At 36.0% G+C, this 23,471-nt stretch overlaps 1 protein-coding gene and 1 long non-coding RNA gene across 3 annotated transcripts in view; both read left to right on the top strand.

Annotated features, from left to right (window-relative positions):
• The window catches only part of LOC140151356 (uncharacterized), a 140,866-nt gene that overhangs the window by 67,118 nt on the left and 50,277 nt on the right, over positions 1 to 23,471 (top strand). Inside the window, exons 30-40 of one of the 2 annotated variants that reach the window (XM_072173669.1) lie at positions 77 to 190; positions 913 to 1,026; positions 1,790 to 1,903; positions 2,669 to 2,788; positions 4,186 to 4,299; positions 6,220 to 6,582; positions 7,877 to 8,002; positions 11,274 to 11,399; positions 12,125 to 12,247; positions 14,485 to 14,607; positions 16,279 to 16,398. In XM_072173669.1, coding sequence (XP_072029770.1) covers positions 77 to 190; positions 913 to 1,026; positions 1,790 to 1,903; positions 2,669 to 2,788; positions 4,186 to 4,299; positions 6,220 to 6,582; positions 7,877 to 8,002; positions 11,274 to 11,399; positions 12,125 to 12,247; positions 14,485 to 14,607; positions 16,279 to 16,398 — 1,557 coding nt within the window. The remainder of the gene's footprint in view (positions 1 to 76; positions 191 to 912; positions 1,027 to 1,789; positions 1,904 to 2,668; positions 2,789 to 4,185; positions 4,300 to 6,219; positions 6,583 to 7,876; positions 8,003 to 11,273; positions 11,400 to 12,124; positions 12,248 to 14,484; positions 14,608 to 16,278; positions 16,399 to 23,471) is intronic. The other variant, XM_072173670.1, reaches the window with a different exon arrangement.
• On the top strand, positions 20,471 to 23,049 carry LOC140151358 (uncharacterized). The gene is made up of 3 exons (XR_011858931.1): positions 20,471 to 20,550; positions 22,071 to 22,187; positions 23,004 to 23,049. It is a non-coding gene; the product is annotated as an uncharacterized lncRNA (long non-coding RNA).

Genomic DNA, 23,471 nt, shown 5'->3' with positions numbered 1-23,471 from the left:
CCCCCTATACTTGCAAAAAAGAAAAGAAAGATAAAAAAGTCTTTTCATTAGCATGTTGTTGTGTTACATTTCCTAGATCGTAATGACTGCACCTCCAACCCATGCATAAATGGTGGCCAATGTGTTGATGGGGCTGATTTCTACACATGTACCTGTCCGTTGGGATTCTTTGGAGATAACTGTGAAAATGGTAAGTATTTCTAGATGGTAATAAATTTAAAAATATGCATTATGATCTTGTTGTAATGATAATGTTCATCAGAAGTGTATTTCACTAAACTTTTAACCCTTCTTAACTCAAGTAACCATTTATGAATACCCTTTTACTGGATGTAACTTTACAAAGGGTCTCTGCGAAGGGTACCAGTATTGTAAGTCATTTTAGTGAAATAGACCCCTGGTATAAGCAATGAATCAGTCCTCTCATTGTACATTACATTGTACATTGCATATCCCCCTATGGAAGACATGACCTTAATCTCCTACACAGAGAATTTTAAATGGAGTCACCCATTTAGGTAACCCCATTTCAAATTCACACTCCCTGAGTGAAAGATTATGGTCATGTCTTCCATAGGGGTGTATGGATATCAACTGGAATAGCCCATTTTAGCTGACATAGATGTACAATGTAGATGATTTTCACAGCTGGCTAATATTGTGGGAAAATGACAAGTTTGCAAGAAGTTACACAATTATCCAGTATAAACAGAATGATGTTTGTACATGAATCGGTCTTGGGAAGAAACTACCTCCCAGAAGACACAATAATGGTAGTATAATGTGGTATGGTTTGTTCTGGTGTATGAATAATGTGCTGTTTATATCAAAAGTAATGCATGTCGTTGTCTGCATTTATCGCCAAATACATATTTATTTAGTGCTTGCTTTCCATATTTTAAACATTTGCAGAATTTGATGAGTGTGCTAGTAGCCCATGTTTTAATCGTGCAACATGTGTGGACGAAATTAATAGGTTCCATTGCACATGCCTGCCTGGCTACCGTGGTGACAGATGTCAAGAAAGTAAGTAGGTCTATGATTTGCAACGATGTAGTCTAGCCTAGCCTAGCCTAGCATAGCCTAGCCTAGCCTAGCCTAGCCTAGCCTAGTCTAGCATAGCATAGCTGGTGCATTCAAATACTAACAGTTAAAACATGCTTTCAGCACCAATTTGTATAGATACCTTTATATTTCCACAGCAACATCAGTGGACTTCTGACAAGGGCTCTAGTTATAGTCAAAATAACATAAATAATATAATATATAATTTAATGAAGATTTATATAGTGCCTTTCGGACAAAATCTTCAAACTTGAAATACATAAACTACAGACTACAATAGAACTACATAGTCACTAAATGGGAGTAGCTTAATGATGTCAATGTTATGGTTTGACACAGCTGTCCACTAAAGTAACATGCCAAGTTCCTTACAACATATATTTCACTTAAAAACTAAGCAGTGATTTGCCCAATCAAAACACCCTACAGGATGTAAAACGTCATATAACAGTGATCACACGGTCCGGCTCGGTATTTTGCAAAGGACGCGAATGTTGGATCAGTTGCTGTCAAACCTGTCATTCTCTACTGTCTGAAAGAACCCAACTCGGACATTAGCATAAGCCAATCAGATATCTAAGATTATCATAGCTGTTTAAGAATGGCAATGGCAAATAGAAGAACACAGGTAGTGAATTGTTTTAACACACAGGGTTCAATAACTCATATGATCATAGCAATATCCCCAAATTTATTTCAAATGTTTTTGTGTGTTTGTGTGCAGATATTAATGATTGTGCTGCCTTGCCGTGTCAAAATGGCGGATTCTGTCGAGATGAGGTTAATGACTTCACCTGCACCTGTATTGCTGGATGGGAAGGCACATACTGTGAAAGAGGTGAGGAAGTAGTTTATTCAACAGGGGGTGTCTGAGCGGCAGCGGCATGCCTCTGAAAGTTGCTCTTGCCGCTCAGCACCGCTCCAAAATCGTATTTTGTTCTCATATGTCAGAGCGGCACCGCTCTGAGTTGACTTGAATTCATTTCCCAGTGGTGCTGCCGCGGCAGCAAAGCGATGGAGTGATTGATATATCGGCTTGTCGCTGGTCACTGCCAGCATTTTTGGTGAGATTGCGCAGTGAAGTAAAATCATCTTCATAGCGGCAAGCGGCAGGAAAGTATGAAACCAGCATAATATAAAGACTTAATTATAAGGCCAAAAATAAATAAAGGTTTGTCTCAAAGCTCACGAGTGGTTTGAAAACAAATGCGAAATGCAATTTTTTTTTGGTTAAATTCCCGACTTGGTACTTTTATGATATTTTGAGAAAAAAATTTGATTTTTGCCGGATTTTTCCGGAAAAATTGAAATAAAAAAATTTTGGATTTCTTTTTGTTTTCAAATCGCGGGATTTTACAAATGCGCATGCAAGCTTTGAGACAAACTTTTTTTTTACCTAAAGGGATTATTTTAACTTCATTCTAAGCTAATACATGGGTGCCCCTCCCAAGAATGGGGCACTTACCCCTAGTAACCTTCTGTGTCCAAAATGACTAGCTAAGTCACTGGAACACACACAGTAGTTCTGTGAGGTTCTCCAAATATTTTTAATTTTTTTTTGTTGTGTATGCTTACTGGCTATTTTCATTCTTCTTTCCTATAGATGTAAATGAATGCCGCAGTTCACCTTGTCAGAATGGTGGTGTCTGTAGGCATGGTGTTGGTGATAATCAATTCACTTGCTCCTGCTCCTCTGGATTTGCTGGAACATTGTGTGAAATGGGTAAAAAGTTTATTATTATTATATTTATTAGCATGAAAGTTCATCTGTATTGGTAATCCATACGTAGAAAGATTTTAACTCTTCATCTCAATACAAATGGCTATCACATTGACCTAGACAAAGTCCAAATTTAGGATAGGGAGCCCCAATGCTTTGGAGAGGAGTTAAGGAAGCCATCCACATCAGAGCTAACCAACCATCTCTGAATAAAGACAGAGGGTGAGGGTGCTACAAGTTAACAAAGATCTATGACCTGATCATTACGTCACACTACAAGAGTGTACAAACGAGTCATTCCTCTTACGAAGGCTGTATTAGTAAGAGGGTACTACACCCCTCTCCAATTTTTTGCTAATTTTTGCATTATTCTCAAAAATTATAGCGCATTGGTGACAAGTAAGCTATGTATATTATAGGGGCAAGGACTGCAACTACTGCACTGGAAATTTTATTTCAGCACAGTCAACAGTTGTAGAGTTACAGTCAAAAATAAGGGAAAACCAATATTTGATCAATAAATCAATAACTACTTGTCTTGAGTTGCTGAAATTTCAGTGCAGTAGTTGTAGTCCTTGCCCCTATAATATACACATTTTACTTGTCACCAAGGCACAAAATTGGCCAGGGGTGTAGTACCCCCTTAACAGCTGAAAATTACAGAGGTAAATATTTTTGTATAGAGATCAAGGGTTAAAATCTTTCTGTATGTCTTTTGTTGTGCCTTGACCAATTATAGGTTGAAAACAGCATATTACTAGTTTCTGATAGTTTGGTTTAGTTTGATCAGTTCATGTTCCATGCAATATATGTGTTGGGTTTTGGATCTTTATACAAGTACCTTGTCAGCCTTTACTTACATCAAAAATCCTCTTGAACTTAGAGAACCAAGAATTATTTTGCACCTGTTTTCAGTCGGGGGCTATCACTTTATATTGAATAAATATCTCGCAAGATCTGATCCGCTCAAATGAACGTAGACATTTCACAAATTTTAATTTGTAAAAGTTGTAACTTGCTCATTACCGCTTACTGACATTGAAATCTCCTGACATACTTGGTTGTAAAGTTTTGCATTTTTATGTCAATATTCTTACCAGTAACCTCATTTTTGCTTATAATCTCAATTTTATTATTGCCAACTTTGGCCTGATTGGATCAGATTGTTTTATGTCATGTTTGACACTTTTTTATGTTGGTATATGTATTTTTAGACATCAGCAGTAATTCACCAGCTTTTGTTAAAGCTATTAGTATTTGAATGGAGATAAATCACAACAAATTAAATCAACACAAAATAGTATTTTATTCCTTTTGTACACTCATTTTATCTGCATATTTACAGGCTTTATGTAACATTACCTAACAATATGAATATTTTGATATCCCAACATTTATAGGGGTCAACGAATGTCTCCCTGGAGTATGTCAGAATGGTGGTATATGTAATGACTTGCTAATTGGCTATTCCTGCACTTGTCTAGATGGTTATGTTGGATTCAATTGTGAAATATGTGAGTATTGCAATAAGGTCACAAGGGTCAGAGGCCAACTCTCAACCTCTGACTTATATAGAGTCAAAAGCAATGGGATTGACAAATTTGCCAAAAATCATCGGAAATTATTGGAATTTTATTTTGGTCGTGAAAAAAATCATGGAATGAGAAAACACTGGTCCAGTGTTTGTAGGAAGCAAAGTTATCTAGTCAAGAGGGAATGGCAGGGTTGGTGGTTTTTTAAGTATGAGACCTCAAGTTACTTGCCCCACTCACTTGTCAGTCCATCTAATTTCATTAGCATAGGCAATAGAACTATGTTAATTTGATGTTTCGCTGAACCATCGATGCTTGGTCAATTCTTATTATTCATGAAATATCAGTTAATTGACTAATGTTAACATAGTTAATTGCGACAACATCTTATCTGTGCATGTAACCAATACAAATTATTTTCCATTCTGATTAATTAATTGATATTTTATAAAATAACAAGCATCAAAGCAGCATCTATGGTCAATCCCAGGATTGAACAAATTTGGCTACGGTGCCTTAAAGCCATATTATTACATTTGCTGAGGAGAACGCCTTCAAAAATAATTTTAAATTCTGTTTTTTTATACGATTGTAATGTACTTTAGGAAACAAAGATAATCTGCAAAAATGAAGACTTTAGGTGCTGTAGTTTTGTCAAAATCCAAGATTTTGAATAAAATGCAGGAACTGTTGTCTTATTATTACGATGGAAATATTAGTCGAATACGTATGCAGTGTTCATAACACAACACAATATACGTACACGGCATGCAGGACACACATGTCACACACACCAGAGGGTTGTACTGTATTACAACCGCTGGAGTAACATACACTGGCACTAGTAGTAAATTCCAATTTTCCAGGGTCAGAAATCCTTTTGGATTCTCCCAGTGGAATTTTGCAAGAATCCATGGATTCTCGCCATATAACTTTATTGTAAATTGAAATATTTACGAGAATCCATTTAGATTCTTGCAATTTTGTTGACGAGAATCTTTGCGAGATTGGATTCTCGCCAAATTTCTGACCCTGCTTTCTTTGCTTTACCTCACTTGTTCGGCTCAAAATTAAAGCTAACATTTTATGGAAAATAAACACTAATCTATTTTTACAGAAATGTTATAATATGGCTTTAATCAGTGGGGTCATTTGGACTGTACAACAAGGCATAATGAGCCATTCCAGTTGAAATCTATACACCCCATGGAAGACTTGGCCTTAAGTTTAGATTAAAGTCTTGTCTTCCATAGGGGGTGTATATATTTCAACTGGAATAGCTCAACATGTGACACGATCAAGGAAAATGAATCTCAAGTCACTATACTTTGACCAGCTTTAATCAGCGGGAATTATTAGGCTTTTACCACTACGCCAAAAAGTAGACCCACGTTAAGAGTGATATAGTTCATCTGCCTGGACTATATTTTGCGTGTTAAAGAAAGTAGACAAAGTATAGGACTCTAGTTAATAATTTGTAATTGATATCAATCCCTGATGCTATAAGGCCCGCGGCCCGCCAATTACGAGCTGATCAAACTATAATGTCGCTAACATTTATTTTAAGTTGGGAAACAAAGTGGTCATATTTTCTTGTTGTTCTTAGCACCTGATAAATAATATCGTATATAACTTGGTAATAAGAATTTTTTTTTTTTTTGCATCATAGCATAGCATTAACTGATGTAAATTAACTATTGAATATTTTCAAATTTGGGCTAAATTCTCTTGATCAGATCACATATTTTATTATGGTTTTTGTTTAAATTTTGTACATATCATTATAAGCTGGAAATCACACCTAATTGCTCATGGAAGTGTGAAAACTGTAAGTGTTGTGGTATGTCAGATATGTTAGGGTCTTAATGCATATATCTATATAAACTAATTCATGCATTTCAGCCACCCTATGCCAAGAATCAAGAACAATTCCAACAAATGGGGTTGTTAGCATCACATCTGGTAACTACCCATCAAACTACGCTGCAAATACCGACTGCCTGTGGATATTCAACGCACAGAACACTGGTACTCGTCTACGTGTCATTATCATAGACCTTTTAACAGCAGACTCAACTGATCAGCTTGTGTTTGGTAGTCAGACAAACCCACAGGATCAGAGTTCGGTGCTTCGTTCGTACTGGGGTACTCAACAATTTCCAATCATTGTTACAGTTCCAACGGACACAATGTGGATGACTTTCACAACAGATGGTTCTAAGCAGTCTAGAGGGTTCGATCTGGAGATACAGGATGAGACCTATCGTAAGTAGTTTGGTTATTGGGATAGTATTTTGTGTGTAGTTGAGGGCAGTCAGTGGTGTCAGCATGTTGGGACAATTGTTTTGTGCATGTTTCTAATGCAGCATCTGTAAGCACACATGTGTATGCAATCGTACTGGGTGAACGCTTGTAGTTTGAAGCTTGGCCCAATGAAATAGGCACTGACAGCACAAGAGTTAAAATACTATAAATGTAGATACGTTTTTGCTTCGTACCACTTTGGACTAGAATTTGAGCCCAGACCACATTTCCAGTGGCTTCATGTGTAATTGAATACCTGAATACAAATCCCACCCAAATCCATGGAAAATGATTTTGAGAAAACTAAAAAACTAATTTGTATCATACTTGCTGGGTATACATACATGCTGGATTTCACATGCTCAATAGACCTTTTTCCCTCTTTCCCATCATGCACTATTCCAGGGGGGTATGAGTGTCGCAAAATACATCATCTCCCCGGGGGAGTACAGAGTTATGTTCATTACAGTCTGGAATACGGACATTTCGACTGGTGCCTTCATCACAAAAAGGAATCCCGATAATGATGATAATGGCGCCCACGATCACTAATACCTTTCGGGGGCAAAACCAACAACATTTCTATGCCTTATGGACATGGTGTATTCACCCAAAAAAGTTTCCCGTTATTGAAACCTAACTTTGTATACATTTTATAGACCTAATGGTGAAAAACTGATGACGGGACACGCAGTGGTATTTTACCGGCGTTCATTTCACTTTTTTTTCGGAGTTGAACATAAAACGAACACAAAATCTCTTACACAGATGTTCTGCATCGCTCCGTAACTGCATCACTCATGTATTCAATAATTGCATAATTAGTAACATCGATGGTCTTTACGATAATCCGCATATATGGAATCAGTATGCCCATATTAAGACAAAATAATTGCAAAGGCCTGGCAAAGACCATCGGATGCACACGATCTATGAGGTTGATGAACTATGTCATACCCCCCTGGAATAGTGCATTGTGGGATAGAGGGAAAAAGGTCTATAGACGCATGTAGAGGGTGGATTTGGGTCCAACTTTTGTACATTTGATAGGCCTATGTGTAAGCAATATTTTCCCATGCTCAATTTGGCCTAGTATGGACTTGGATGGGTTTTGTATTCATGTATTCAATTTGTTCATTCAAAGATGAACCATAAGCTGGCCTTAATTCTAGCCCTTGCATATAATATGCAAATGTTGTCCATCACAAATTGTGCCATATTTTCTAACAAGTTGTTTGTATCTTTCTTACTACAGTTGGTAGCCAATATGCATGCCTCAGTAACCCATGTCAAAATGGGGGTCAGTGTGTAAATGAAGGGGCGGCCTACAGGTGCATATGCCCTAATGGATTTGTAGGCACTAATTGTGAAAATATTGTAGGTAAGATAAGAGATCAGTCAATGATTGATGATTAATCCAGGCCTTGTCTTTTGAGGCGAGTGAGAGCGATTACTTGCCTAAAATGAAGCTGAGGAGAGCTTTTTATCACTCGCCTACATTTGGTGTAATACTAATACAAGTGATTAAAATCACTCGCCTACAGCTCACCTGACAAGTTTTGAGGAGAGTGATTTGTTACTCGCCAGCAATTTTCAAAAGACAAGGCCTGTTAATCAATCAACCAACCAATCAGTTGATCAGTCAATCAACAAGTTAGCTATTATGAATATGGCTGGATACTGCATCTGCAATGATGGTTATTTTACAATATTTGCTGATGTGTACTGTGTAAATATGATTGGGTTCTGATTGAATCACATCATTATATAGGGACATTTACTTCACATGACAAGCAAAGACGCATCACATGGTGCTTGCATGACTTGATTTATATCTTTTGTTAAAAGACTCTGCTTAGGACTAATTGTCAAGTGATTTATATGTAAAATAATTTGGTTAATCGTTATTTAGGGTATTGCAGGCATATCATCATAATTATAATAATTATGGTTTTCAGACCGAATCTCTGGTCAACTCATCGAAAAGTCACCCAATTGTTATTTTAACCATTGGTTTCTATGGGACATGAGACCAACCAAATTTGTGGGCGCCAATGTGGATAAGTTGCCCAGTTTCGATTCTTAACCATTGGTTTCTATGGAACAGCATATTGATATAAAATTGGATTGATTGAGCCCATATTTGTTGGTCGAGCTATGAGTTTGATATTGGACAAGACGTAGTCGAGTCCAATATTTTAAAACTCATAGCGAGACCAATAAATATTGGGCGCAAAATATCCAATATTATCATTATTTACGGTGTACCATGAAGGACATGAAAACTTCAATCAGGTTTATGCAAACTTCAATCAGTTTTTGCAAACTTCAATCAGTTTTTGCAAACTTCAATCAGTTTTTGCAAACTTCAATCAGGGAATTTTCGTTGACATGATACTATAGGTACGTGGTGCCAGAGCAGAGTGCCAGAGTGGCGGCGTCATGAATTTTTTCAGGGGGGGGGGGGCGAATCAACAAATATTGCGCAAAATTGCAGCAAAAAGTGCCAATTTTCGTAATTTTGGGTTTTTACTGGGGAACAGGGGGAAAGAGTTCTGTCTGAGGGAATTCCCCCATGGCACCGCAACTGAGTAGCGCGCATAGGGGGAGTGGGTCAGGGGGTATTTAGTAGCCATGCCCCCACACCCCCAAATGAAACCATGTTAAGTTTCTGTCCTGGTTGTGCTCCTGGCCTCCCCCAAACCCGAAGTCACTCCCATTGTGGCCTGTACACCATCCGCGATAATCAACTTTTGAAAAGCACCCTATAAAGAAGGATTTAACCCTTGGCTAAAACAATACCCTAAACAGGTAACACGCGCCTGTTTTCACACCCTAAACAGGGATTTTATTTCTTGCATCAAATTCCATGCCCTAGATTTCATTTCCACGTATTAGCAATTGCAATTTTGCTACCCTTTTTTTTCCAATTTTTCATGATTTTGACACCCTATAAACACGATATGTGTGTATCGTGCCTACTCACAAAACAAACTACCTTTTTACGCGTTTTTATTATCGCGGATGATGTACAGGCCACAATATGGGAGTGACCCCCGGGCCCCACACCCGTAACCAGGACTTATGGGGGGGGGGCTGATTTTGAAAAAGTGGACTTTTTTTCAAAATTTTTGGACTAGGGGGTCGGATTTTGAAAAAGTTTATTTTGCCCCCAAAATTTTGACCTTTTTTTGAACCAAAAAGGCATAAAAAACCCCGATCGGAGACTTTTTGGGTAAAAACGGGGGGCCTTTTGGGGCATTTGGGGGTGCGTCCGCCCAGCCCCCTGGTTATGGGCCTTCCCCCACATCACCCTTCCCCCCACATCACCCTTCCCCCACCACTGGACCCTAGAGCCGGCAGTGGCAAGAACCAGAAAGGGGCATTTACACATTTACACTCAGAAGCCATGCCCCCTGATGGCCCCACCAAAGTAAGTAACTTCAATGTAGCTTATGTAGTTTCCACCCCATCCATGTCAGTACTCCTGCCTCTGCATACCCCCCCCCCATGAAAATGTCTGGTTACGGCACTGAGAATCCCCCAGGGGCACTCACATACCATTATGTGTTGTCATCCTCAAGCATCCCCCTGAGATTCCCAACCCTAAACACCGCCCTTTATTGTGTGAAAAAAATGAACCCTTATTAGGCCTACTGACCTTGGAGCAAAGTAGGAACCCTTTTCACTGATCAACACAAAATATGTACAGATACAATAAAGTAGACTTAAATACTCTGGCTCCCGTACAGGCTTTATACCAGTTGGAAAACGGCTTCCGACAAAACATGAACATCACTACCCTTAATGCCAACTTGTAGGCCTAAGTGGCTAAAAAGGCTACCCTTGATAAATTGATACCCTTATTGCGGCCCGCGCGGGTGATTGAAGTTAGCAAAAACAATTGAAGTTAGCAAAAGTGTTTGAAGTTAAGCGAAAACAATTGAAGTTTGAAAAGTGTTTGATGTTAGCAAAAACAATTGAAGTTAACAAAAACAATTGAAGTTAGCAAAAACTGTTTGAAGTTAGCAAAAGCTGTTTGAAGTTAGCAAAAACTGTTTGAAGTTAGCAAAAACTATTTGAAGTTAGCAAAAACTGTTTGAAGTTAGCAAAAACTGTTTGAAGTTAGCAAAAACAATCGAAGTTAGCAAAAATTGATAGAAGTTAGCAAAAACAATTGAAGTTTGCAAAAAGTGTTTGAAGTTTGCAAAAACTGATTGAAGTTTGCAGAAACTGATTGAAGTTTGCAAAAACTGATTGAAGTTTGCAGAAACTGATTGAAGTTTGCAAAAACTGATTGAAGTTTGCAGAAACTGATTGAAGTTTGCAGAAACTGATTGAAGTTTGCAAAAACTGATTGAAGTTTGCAAAAACTGATTGAAGTTTGCAAAAACTGATTGAAGTTTGCAAAAACTGATTGAAGTTTGCAAAAACTGATTGAAGTTTGCAAAAACTGATTGAAGTTTGCAAAAACTGATTGAAGTTTGCAAAAACTGATTGAAGTTTGCATGTCCCTCATGGTACACTGTAATTATTATGTTTTGGATACAAATAGATTCATCAAAACAAAATAATGTCAAAAGTTGCAGAGTCTGATTTCATTGTAAAATTATTTGTATAAACCTGAAACATTTTCTTTCTCCCCTAAACAGGAACCTTGCCTTGTGACAGTGGACCTTGTCAGAATGGTGGTGCATGTAGTAACTCTGCTACAGGCTCTGTCACTAGTTACGTTTGTGACTGTCGCTCAGGATATACAGGCACAACATGCCAAATAGGTAAATATTAGCAGAAATTACATTTGAATGAACACAGCTGCCAACAGCATGATGATTGTCCATGTACACTGTGTGCTGAAAACTCTCATGTTCATAACACAGAAGTGAATCTAACCATGCCAACTCACTTGTGATTGGTTAATATTTTCAATATGTATGCAAGGTTGTGCATCCCGCTGTATGCAGAGATATGATCGTAGTCGCATTGTGCACAGCTTTTGTTAGCTGTGTTCATTCAAATGAAATGTTTTCTATAAGTTCAAAAATGCAAATGTTTAACTTAAAATAACTTTTTGGTCAAAAAGTCATATTTTTTTACTTATTTGGTCAATAATTCTAGAAATAAGGTAGATATCCAAAAAATGGAAAATGAAAGTTTCTGGAATGGTTTTTCAAGATTTTAGAAAAAAAAACACCATTTTCTCAGATTTTTTTACACCAAATCTATGTTCACTGTTACATTTAGCTTCCTTGACTTAATTCTTTGAACAATGCAGAATAATACTTATTGCATTTCTGAGACTTGACAGTCACCTAATCCACTCAATTCCTCATCAGTATTAGGTGACTGTCAAGTCTCAGAAATGCAATAAGTGTTATTTTTAAATACTCACATGCGACATAAAAACTTCAGCAATACAGTTGAGTTTAAGCAGGGTACTTAAGTACCAGCAAACAGTTTCTTCATTATACTTTTACATCTCAATATTGTTTTCTTTTTCAAGTTATACCCCCATGCAGCAGTTCTCCCTGTTTGAACTTTGGACTGTGTCGGAATACCTTGAGTGGGACATTTGTCTGTGAGTGTTCCAGCGGCTTTACTGGAAGTCGCTGTGAATTCCCTGCAGGTGAGTGTTGTCTTATTGATATTTTTGTATAGTCTTGCTCAGCATGGGAACAAATAATTTCCCTAAGATGCTGGTTAGAGCATTTAGTCAACTACATGGCTATCGATTTACAAAAGATTTAACTGTTATACAATGCATATGTATTACTATAGTTTTCAGCAAGGTTCCTCAGCGGTCTGCCAATTTAGCGCAGTTTATTGCATATACGGAAGTGGGGTTCTGATTGGCTATTTGAATCACGTCATCATCACATCAGCACCTCATTCACTGGTCAATCTGCGTAGCATCGCGTGACCTTGTTCTGTTTGATGCGATGAGCAGACAGACACCGCTGAAGGAATTTGTTGAATAGTATAAAACACTAACAGCTTTGTTTGAGCATTTTTAATATCCAGCATTATATGGATAAAAGTTAGTTTTTAGTTGGTTTGATTATTCACATTAATAACTTTAGAACATAAATAAACAAGCATGTGTATGTGAAACAGGTCGTTTTGGCCTGAATTGCTTCATAATGTAACTAAATGATGAGTTTCAATGTTGTCGACTTTACTCACAAACACTTGTGGTATGATCAAGCAAAATGAGATATATATACATACATACATACACAATTCTTTTATAAAGCGCCGTTACATCTAGACCACAGGGCATAAACAAATTCAAAGCATAAACACAATAGATCAAAGAGCATTTTGTGATTCTAGCATCTTATTTTTATGGTATGTTTCAATAGATATCCACAAAAAAAATTTTATTTCCAAAATTTCATTTGATTCTGACATTAAATTTGTGAGACTCGCATAATTGCAAGTAATACAGTGTCCAATTATGCCATTGTGTTATCATTTCTGTCTGTCAACACACAGAAGATACAAATATTGGTCAATATTGTTGTCAAATGACCAAATTTGCCAGAAAGACTGCACACAAATATTATCCAGTGCTAGGTTTCTGATGCTACACAAATCTCAACTTGTTAGAAACAAGTTAGGGGGGGATGAGACAAAACATTAATAAATCAAACATTAATAAATTAGGCCAAAAAAAAAAAAGGTTAAGTCTCAAAGCTGACGCCAGCGTTTGTAAAATCCCACGATTTGACAAAAAACAAATGCGGAAATTTTTTTTATTTCAAAAAAAAAATTTTTATAGTTTTTTCCAGAAAAAAAATCAGCGAAAATCAGACTTTTTTCTCCAAATTTTCTCGCCGTGATTCTAAACCAACTATCTCGCTTTCTAAGAAAGTTTCCAAGCAGTGCACTTACTATAAAAATGTTGCTTTATGCCATAAAGTTCGCGAATTCAATAAAATGCAGTTCCAACATCGCCAAAGTGCAGAATTCAACAGCATTGCAAGCACATGGATGAGTGTAAAAACTCAATAAAACTGACATTTCATTTCAAATGAGTTCAAGTTTAGGCCAAATATCATTATATTAATCGAATTAGTGGAATATTTTGACTATAAAACATAATTCATGGTCAAATTTTTGTCACTTTTTCTTCGACTCACACCGGGCCGGCAGTTCAGTGAGTTGTTCACAAATTACATGACAATCTAAACTGACCTAATCTGATCATAGGTATCTGATCAACAGAGGGCCAGGTAGGCAATATTTTTATTTTTTATTTATTTTAATTTTATTATTCTCGTATTTTCGGGCGTTTTTAAAGCTTCTTGTGCCTACAAAATACCATGAAAAAAGTCGGGAATAAAAAAAAAAAAAAAAAAAAAAAAAAAAGCATTTCGCATTTGTTTTAAATTTCTCGTCAGCTTTGAAACAAACCTTTTTTTTTTTTTTGGCCTTATATATTGTAAATACTTCATTTTGCTAAAACCACCATGAAGTCAATTCCTTTTTGGTTATGGATGTTTCACTAAAACCAAAGAATTCAAATTTGGTTAATGGCCTGAGCTTCTGGTGCCAGCAGGATCTTTATCAAAGGCAGAAAGTTAAAAGGAGCTGTTGGAAACTGCTTATCCACAAAAATGGCTTGTGTAGTTAAATTCAAATTTGGTTATTGGACTGAGCTTTCGATCCAAGCAGGCTCTTTATCAGAGGCAGAAAAACCAAAGAAACTATATACATACTTGTTTTCAGCAGTAATTTGAAATACATATTCCTAATAAACATCTCATTTTGCTTGGTTGCATAACATTTTTAACAAAATGGCACTTGGCCATCGTAATCCATCTTGTTGATTGCATATATGTTTACTACCAACTAATATAGGATCAGCTTGCCTGAGTGGACCATGTAATAATGGTGGCACATGTAACCATCGAGGAACTAATCCTCCATCATACACATGTACCTGCCCTCAAGGTTTCGCTGGGTTGCAATGCCAATTTACAGGTTTGTTTTTAAATGTGGTTGATCTTTTGTTATAACTGCAGAATTCAACATATTTGCTGATGCTGCTAGCTTCTGTCTTTTTTAGAAGGATATTAATTGCATGCATGTGTGATGATATTGTTGTAAATACTGCATACGGACAAATAACAACCAACTTTAAACCACTGTGTCCTATTGTATCATTCTGACTATAGAGGGCTATGTTACTGATCTTTTAACAGTCCAGGCTGTTTTGCCTTGGTTTGTACTCACACTCTGCAAAGCATTTGGCATGTTATTTGGGGATGGTGTACAGCCCCAGATCAAGGATACGGGTGGGGGACAGGGCAGAGGAGCTGTTAGGGCCCCAAAATTGTCCAAATTGGGCTGATTTTAGCCCAAAAATATGGGGTGGGTTGGGGAGGGGCTAAAACACCCATTACTTCACTACTGGTTTATAGGAATCTGTTATTCGACTCTATGCAGAAATAACATGATATAAATGACTGCACAGTCTTATCAAATCAATTTATTTTCAGTTAATCTGTTTCACAACTGCAGAATTCAACATTCTTGTTGATGCTATCAGCTTTTGTGTTTCTTTCAAGAAAGTCTGTGTGTGCATGGAGACAATTATAGTTTTCAGTACATTGTTATAATTGCCATATTTGGAAGTTGCTATATTCTATTTATTTGCATATTTTTATCACAAAGATTAAACTTTTTCTACAGCACAGAGTTCTCTTACATATTTGCTTTTCAGTTCCAGCTTCTTTGTTAAAATTAGCCTTATTTTTGTTTACACACACTATAAATTCAATGTATTAACAGTGCTGTTTTAGCTGTTACTCTCATATTACAAAAAAAGATATTTTTTGCAAAAGGCTGAATCTACTTAATAGCAGAGTTATGGGCAATCATTGTAGCTGCATGGACGTTCATTGTGAGAAGCATCGGCATTGGCAAGATTTAAACAAACTAAAATAGCATAAAAATCTGAGAGTAATTTTGATTTTGTTTGCAAAAGTGATACAAGTTAAAAACAGATTTGAATATCCTTGTAATTTTTAGTGTCTTAAATCAAAAGCAGTTGAAATTTGGCAGTGGGAGTAAAAACACTATTATAATGAAAGACAGAGATAAAAAGAATTTATCGCGTCTGATGTCACTGTCAATTACGATCTTTGATTGGTTTACACAGGTTAATGGCTCGTAAAAGGAAGGCAGATTTATCTGGTGCCGATCGGAGAAAAGGAATAGCATAAAATGGCGAAAAATTACGTACTTTTGAGGCAAAAAGCAACTTTTCTAGGCATTGTTGACATGGTGTCTTCACGAAAGAAAGTTTCCTACTATAAAGACCTAACTTTTGAGATGGTTTGTATGTTTGAAGGTGCAAAATTAACAATAAGGCGCCCGGTTATGCTGCTGCCTTAAGCAAGTCATCATCACGACACTTGTAAACAAACCGTGCTTGAGTTTGATTGACAGATGATGTCAGATGTGATAATTTCTTTTTATCTGTGTCTTTCATTATAAGCGCATTAAAATTACAAACCTGCATGGTGGTGTAGTATTCTTGCAATTTGTAAATTAAATCATTATTTATGTATAATTATAAATCGGTGCATGTATTTCAAGGCTGACTGGATTATTTTCTTCTCTTTCTCCTCTTGGTTTTCTCCCTCCTAGCCTTCCTCCCATGTCTAAGCAACCCCTGTCGAAATGGGGGCGTATGTACAAATTTAGGAGCGCCAGCTAGCTCCTACTTTTGTCAATGCGCAGCAGGGTATTTTGGAACACAGTGTGAAAGTAAGCTATAGCCTTGATGTTTGGTGATATTGGATTATTAGTAGTGAAGATGATCATATTATTATTGTACAAGTGAAATGTTTTTAAGCTGTAGATTGCTATGTAATACCAATTTGATAACAACCTTGTTATTGCTTGCAATATCCTTGCTTTGAATAGGTGTGTAGTTTGGAGATATTAGATTTTGCATTCTTGTTTCTATTTTAATAACTAAAAAGTTCCCATCACATATGTATAATACAGTAAGCAAAAAAATTAAGGTAGCAGTTGTGTTCACCCCTGTATATCCTAAATAAAGACAAATGTGTCAAAATTAAAACATGCAGCTGATGTCTGTACTCTTTAGCTCTGATTTAAGACCTTATTGGTTGAAATTGGTTGAGAATTAGAGAAACGGTGATCCAAACCCTAATGAAGATACGAAATAAAAAGTTGCATTTTTGTGTTCTAATCAATGAAAGCACGATGCTAGCTTTTCGTGCTAATCAATGAAAGCACGGCGCTAGTTATCGGTTCGCAAACACTTTGTGTACAAATCAATAGGACATGCAATGTGGCAAACCGCAACTTTTAAATTTGCATCTTCCTTGGGTTTTTGGATCGTTGTGTCTTTATTTCTTGAAAAATTTCAACGAATGAGGTCTTAAATTTGAGTTAAAAGATGCAGCTATTGTCTGTTGGTTCCAATTATGTCATATCTGCCTTAGTTTAGGAAATACAGGGGGTGAACGCAACTGGTACCTTAATTATTTGGCTTACTGTTACTGTATGTATCGTATTTGGCCTTGTAAATATCACCTTTCAATCATCTAAAATTCTTCGAAAAATTTGGACACATGAACAAATGTCTTTTTCCTGATTTGGTTTCCAGTCGTCCTCACATGTATTATAGGTTGCTAATATATTATGGACTATTATAATAAATGCTATTACAATAATAATAAATGTCTGGTTCTTCCGGGTTTCTTCCTCTTATGCTTGGGTATCCAATAAACCATTTTTGATACACACACCTCCAGGGATGTAAATCGTATGAACATTTTTTTTTTTGGATTCACCCAATTGTAACCCCATTTGAAATTCACATTCCTGTGAAGAAGATTAAGATGATGTCTTCCATAGGGGGTGTATGGATGTACGTGGAATAGCCCATTATCAATTCCAATTTACTATTTTGTGTCCTTGATTGTACAACACATTTTCTATCAAATTTTATATACAACAGACACATACACAGATTTAATTGTCAACTCTAGCAAACAACTTGGAGCTAACTAATAGACAGTTGCTTTTAGTATTATCGCAAGCATAGAATGTAGATTGAATAATAAAGAAATAATACATGTAATAGAAAATAGTTGGTCAACTATTTAGTTATTATTTGAATGAGATGACAGCTTCTGATTTTTAGTATGTGTTAAATAGTCATTAGTGTAGACTCTTAGCAGGTGAAATTTTGTTATTAATTTTGTACATCATTTGATAATCTGTTATATAATTTGTTTAAATATGCACTATGATCCCTTTCTTTTGGTTGGTGTTTATTTACTTGTGATATCACCATGCGCGTGTTGTTATATTTGTGAGATAACTGAGCTTGTGATTTAGCTTTCAGTTTTTCTTCAGAAAATATTGGTAATGGTAGAAAGCGTTTGTTTCTGTCAATCTTTAGAGAATGAATTGGAAATTTTTCTTTATTGAAAGCTAAATAGGACACTGCAATATGAACTGTGCTGCCAAAGGGTCATTTAACAGTTTGATACATGTAACAGCTGAAAATCAAGAAACTTTTGATTCAATATTAATAGATATTTTATCATAATTTGCACAATTTTGCAATATATGTGGTCAATTTATAGAAATTTTATTCATTTACCTAAATTGTGGTCTCAAGGTCAAACCAAAGTTCTTGATTTGGTACTTTTACAAATTTTAATGCTTGAAATATGTTTTTTCTTTGTATTAAAAACCTTGTTCCCTCTTACTTTGGGAACAAACTGGGCACTAGCTGTTAGTTGATATTTATCACAAGCGGGATTTTTGGTGATTGGTTTTAAAGAGAGAGGATTTGACTAGCCTCTTCACACAGAATACTTTAATAGTACACCATTATATGTTTGCATTTTATAAAGTAGCAAGTCACAATGTTATGATTTATTCAAAAACAAATACTAAGCCATTGCAGTAGTGAAAACAAAACATGACTTTTTACACTAAAATTTAACCACCAAAAACATTTACTACATCAAATATTTTTCATTTAATGTCAGCTAACTGTACAATAGTTTACAGTGATAATTTATATCGAAAAAACAAAGGATGCACTGTTATACAGTGTGCGCACAACACCGTCTTAATATTAATGGTTTTGATGGACCGAAACACTGCAACGGCTTAACAAATACCCAATGTATTGATTGGTAATCAATTTCCAATTTTCAGGTTCACTTCCATGTACCAGCCAACCATGCTTCAATGGAGCCACATGTAGCAATACTGGGAGTAGTACATACACATGTTCTTGTACATCAGGGTATACAGGCACACAGTGTGAAATTAATATAAGTAAGATTATAATTATATGTTAGTCTGCAATTATTTCATGAGCTTTTGATCACTTAAGGTGTTATTATATAAAGTTGTTCAATGGTCAAAGGCAAAGATAAACTTGGAATGTTGCATCTGACGTCAGGGCAGATGTGTGATGTGAGTGGTTGCTGACCTGTGCAGTACAACATATTCGGTTTGAATGACAAGACATCAGATGCGACATTCCGAGTGTATCTCTGCCGGTTTGTCAGTAACTGTTAAATTAAATCAAAACAAATTCAAACTTTTTAGTCAAATAAAGGTTCTCCTCATGTTCCTTAAGAATTGTATATAGCCCCTGCAATTTCTATTCATATGAAAAATCTAAAATTCAATACATGTGTGATGCTGTCAGATATCTTTTCAAATATGTATTGAACTGGTTTAGCTATAGCTATACCACTAGTTAATCAATATAGAATCTTGGCATGGACAAATGAAGCTTATTGTTTACTCAAAAATTGCCCAATTTGAGCAAAAATGCAACTTTTTCATTGAGAATGGCATTTTTCTTATTTTCACTGGGCATAAATATTACTTCTACTGGAGGATGTATAATCCTACTTCCTAAAATGATTTTCCCAAAAATGCATATAAATTCAATGAATATATTTGATGAAAATTGTTCCCCGAAAGCAAACTGTTAAATACCAAAATTATTGCATTCTATGTTAGTTTAGTTTTCTGTTGGGTTTGCATTTTAATATTTTTTTGTTAAAACAGAATTGTCTTAGTAGGCTTTCATAGCTCCTTTTGTCATAATTTCATTTTTAGTTCATTATACTTCATTGTATTTTGCTCTACTGTAGTTTATTTGATTACCTGTGCTTTTAAAGTACACAACTACACGTTATTTGAAATAAACCGATGCATGTTTAATGTTCACATTGCAATCAACATGCCTACGATACAGATTTACTAATTTATTACCAATCATTTTTAGACCAACCATGTGCCAGTGCACCTTGTCTCAGTGGAGGTCAATGCTTGAATGTAGGAGGAGAAGGAGGACAGCCTATATCCTACAGATGTCAATGCCCATCAACCCATACAGGGACTCGATGTGAACAAGGCAAGCTTGTTAAAAATGTTTGTTTGTTTATGATACACCAGTAGATAAGGTTCTTCTCATCCATGGGATTTCTCAGCAGCTACTTCAGATGCTATAAGTATAGAGCTATTTATTTTTTAACAAACTTCAATTCTGTTTTGCTGAGGACCTGGATGATGCTGTTATAATAATGGAGGACCATTTTACAAGGGTTACAGTTATTGAACAAACCTGGTTGTGTACCACAAGAATCATACATTGGTCCCAATATGAAATCAAAGTACTGGGAAACTATAATGCAGAGTAATAACTATAATTAATATACCTAATTTATAAACTTTGCATCTGATTTAGATCAATTAATTAATCATTCCATTGACCTTTGAACTTTGTAGCCTATCCATGCAATAGCAACCCATGTCGGAACGGAGGCGCATGTATCGACATTGGAGTGGTATCTTATATATGTAGTTGTTCAACTGGTTTCACAGGGCCGCGATGTCAAATTACTAGTAAGATACAATATTTATATATGTGGTGTCTATTTGGGATATTCCAGTTGAAATGCATACACTACCCTGTGGGAGACAATTGCCTACACCATGTGTGTAGATTTCAAATGGAGTCACCTGTTCAGATATCCCCATTTGAAATTCATACTCCCTGTGTGGACGATTAAGGTCATGTCTTCCATAGGGGGTGCAAGGATTTTGACTGGAATAGCCCATTGCAGGGGTTTCCAACCAGTGGGTTGGGATCTCGTTTAGGGTACAAGGCCAACACATGGGGTGACACAGGAAGAAGATGGGACATGTTGCACAATGTTTACTTGGGTTTTTGATTAGTTAGACTTAAGCAATGGTTAAGAACTCGATCCTTTTATATTTATTGCATGATTTGTGTGTCTGCACATTTTGAATTTGGCTATTTTGGGGACTCTTTGTATTATTTATTTATGTATATTTATTGCAATATTTGTCTGCTTATTGTGAATTTGGCTATGGATTGCTCCATTTTGTGAACACATTTAGTTTGCTATAGCCACTTTTATTACAATACTTAATATAAATGTAAAATATAAGCACCTGTTGTTATACTCCCTATCAAGTCAACTTTGTACTTCTGTTTTACTTTATAGACTATAGTCATGGATATTCAATATATCCAGCAATCTCCTCTTTGTTGTGAATACCATGACTACTAAGGATATATACTCCTTTTTCTGTGTATAGACTTTACCTGTGGTCATGAATAGTTATTATACCATGACTACTAAGGATATAGGCTCCTTGCTTGATCTCTGTTCCTGACTTCTCCACTCTTAACATGTAGACTTTACTTCTGGTCATGAATATTTATCATGCCATGACTTCTAAAGATACTTCATCTCTGTTCATAACTTCTTCACTCTTATTAATATTTAAACTTAACCTCTGGTCATGGATATTTATAATGCCATGACAACTAAGGATATAGACTTGTTCATCTCTGTTCATGATATACTTTTGTCCAAAGCTGTACAAGGCTGTGCTAGCAGTCCATGTTTGAATGGAGGAATATGTGTTGATTCATCAACAGGATACTCCTGTGTTTGCTTGTCGCAGTATTTTGGACTTCGATGTGAACAAGGCAAGCAGTAGATGACATGACATAAAATTTTGGTATTGTGAAAGTGTGTATGGTACACACACTATTGCAGATATTATGATTTCTGGGCATGATTTAGTTGAGGAACTTTGGGCTGAAAACCTTGATATATATATAGATTTCAAAATGTTTAGGTAATGCTTTAAAATTGTAGTGATGAGGTGATAGTAATAGTTATGATGATGATGACAATGACGATGGTGATGACAATGATGTTGACCGTGATACGGTTAAGGACATTATATGAGGACAATAACAACATTAAAAATGAGAATGATTACAACAATGACGACAGAAATTATGTAACAATTATGATTTAAAAAAAGAGTCTAGATGAAGCTTACTTTAAAACTTTACATTCTGATGACATTATTTCCCATTTTAGGCTTCCCGTGTAATAGCAACCCATGTCTGAATGGTGGCGTATGTATAAGTAATGGTGCCCAGTCATATACATGCCAATGTCAGGGAATATTTACTGGGACAAGATGCCAAACACAAAGTAAGGATGTGCATGGTCAAATTATAAGCTTACTAATATAGAGTGCTAACCATCCATGCTGATTTAGTAGGGGCAGAAACAGTGAACTGTATTTGATAAGAACAGTATCAAAAGCCAAATTAATACAAATTGAACAAAGTGTAGCTAGTTTACAAACTGTGGAAACATGTGATGACCCATGATCTGTGGTCAATGTGTACTGGAAATTGACTACATCATGAGATGCAGCCTCTACTAGCTGTAGAAACAAGTACATGTAAGGGAACAAACCAAAAGATCGATGACGTCCTATAAACAAAACTAGTTTCGTTTAGGGGGGAGGGGGTAAAAATACTCGATTACGTTTGTACAAAAACATCGGTCTAAAAAAGGGTGTCATTATTATTATTATGTCAAAATTTTCAACATTTCATTATTACGTTTCTGGCAGGGAGGGAGGGGGTCGGCTGAGAAACGAAACCAGTTACGTTTAAAGGACGTCATCGATCTTTTGGTTTGTTCCCTAAGGAACTATAATTATTGTTGGTCAATGATGACAAACATACTAACATAGTGTACTATGAAATGCAGACCCTCATTTCTAATTTGCTAGCATTAGAAACAAGTCATGACTGCTAATCCTGTAGACCTTAGCTCAGGACGTGAATACATGTATGTTATACCATGACAGCTAAAGATATAGACTCATTCATCTCCATTCATGACGTCTCCACTCTTATTGTGTAGACGATACATCTGGTCCTGATATTCATAATGCCAGGACTAATAAGGATATAGACTCATTCATCTCTGTTCATGATATACTTTTATCCAAAGCTGTACAAGCCTGTGCCAGCAGTCCATGTTTGAATGGAGGAGTGTGTGTTGATTCATCTGCAGGGTACACATGTGCTTGTACATCACAGTTTACTGGACTCCGATGTGAACAAGGCAAGCAGTAGATGACAAACTATTTTGATTTCAAATATTGTGGAAGTGTATTGTGCACACCCTATTGCAGATATTATGATTTCTGAATATGATTATATTAAATTGAGGAACTTTGGGCTGAAAACCTTGATTTTATGAAAGTATAAATTTTGAAATGTTTAGGGAATAACCATTTTAAAAAAATTATGGAGATGAAGTGATAGTAATAGTGATAATAGTAGTGGTGATCATAATGATGACAATGATGATGATGTTGAGGATGTTGAATGTGATTATGAGGACAATAACAAGAGAAGTGCCAATAATAGCAATAATGATGACACTAAAGTAAAGAAAAAGGGATATAATTGACCA

This window comes from Amphiura filiformis, chromosome 4, assembly GCF_039555335.1.
Source record: "Amphiura filiformis chromosome 4, Afil_fr2py, whole genome shotgun sequence".
NCBI lineage: Eukaryota > Metazoa > Echinodermata > Ophiuroidea > Amphilepidida > Amphiuridae > Amphiura > Amphiura filiformis.
The sequence above is the reverse complement of the archived record's forward strand: the minus strand, read 5'-3'. Positions and strand labels throughout refer to the sequence as shown.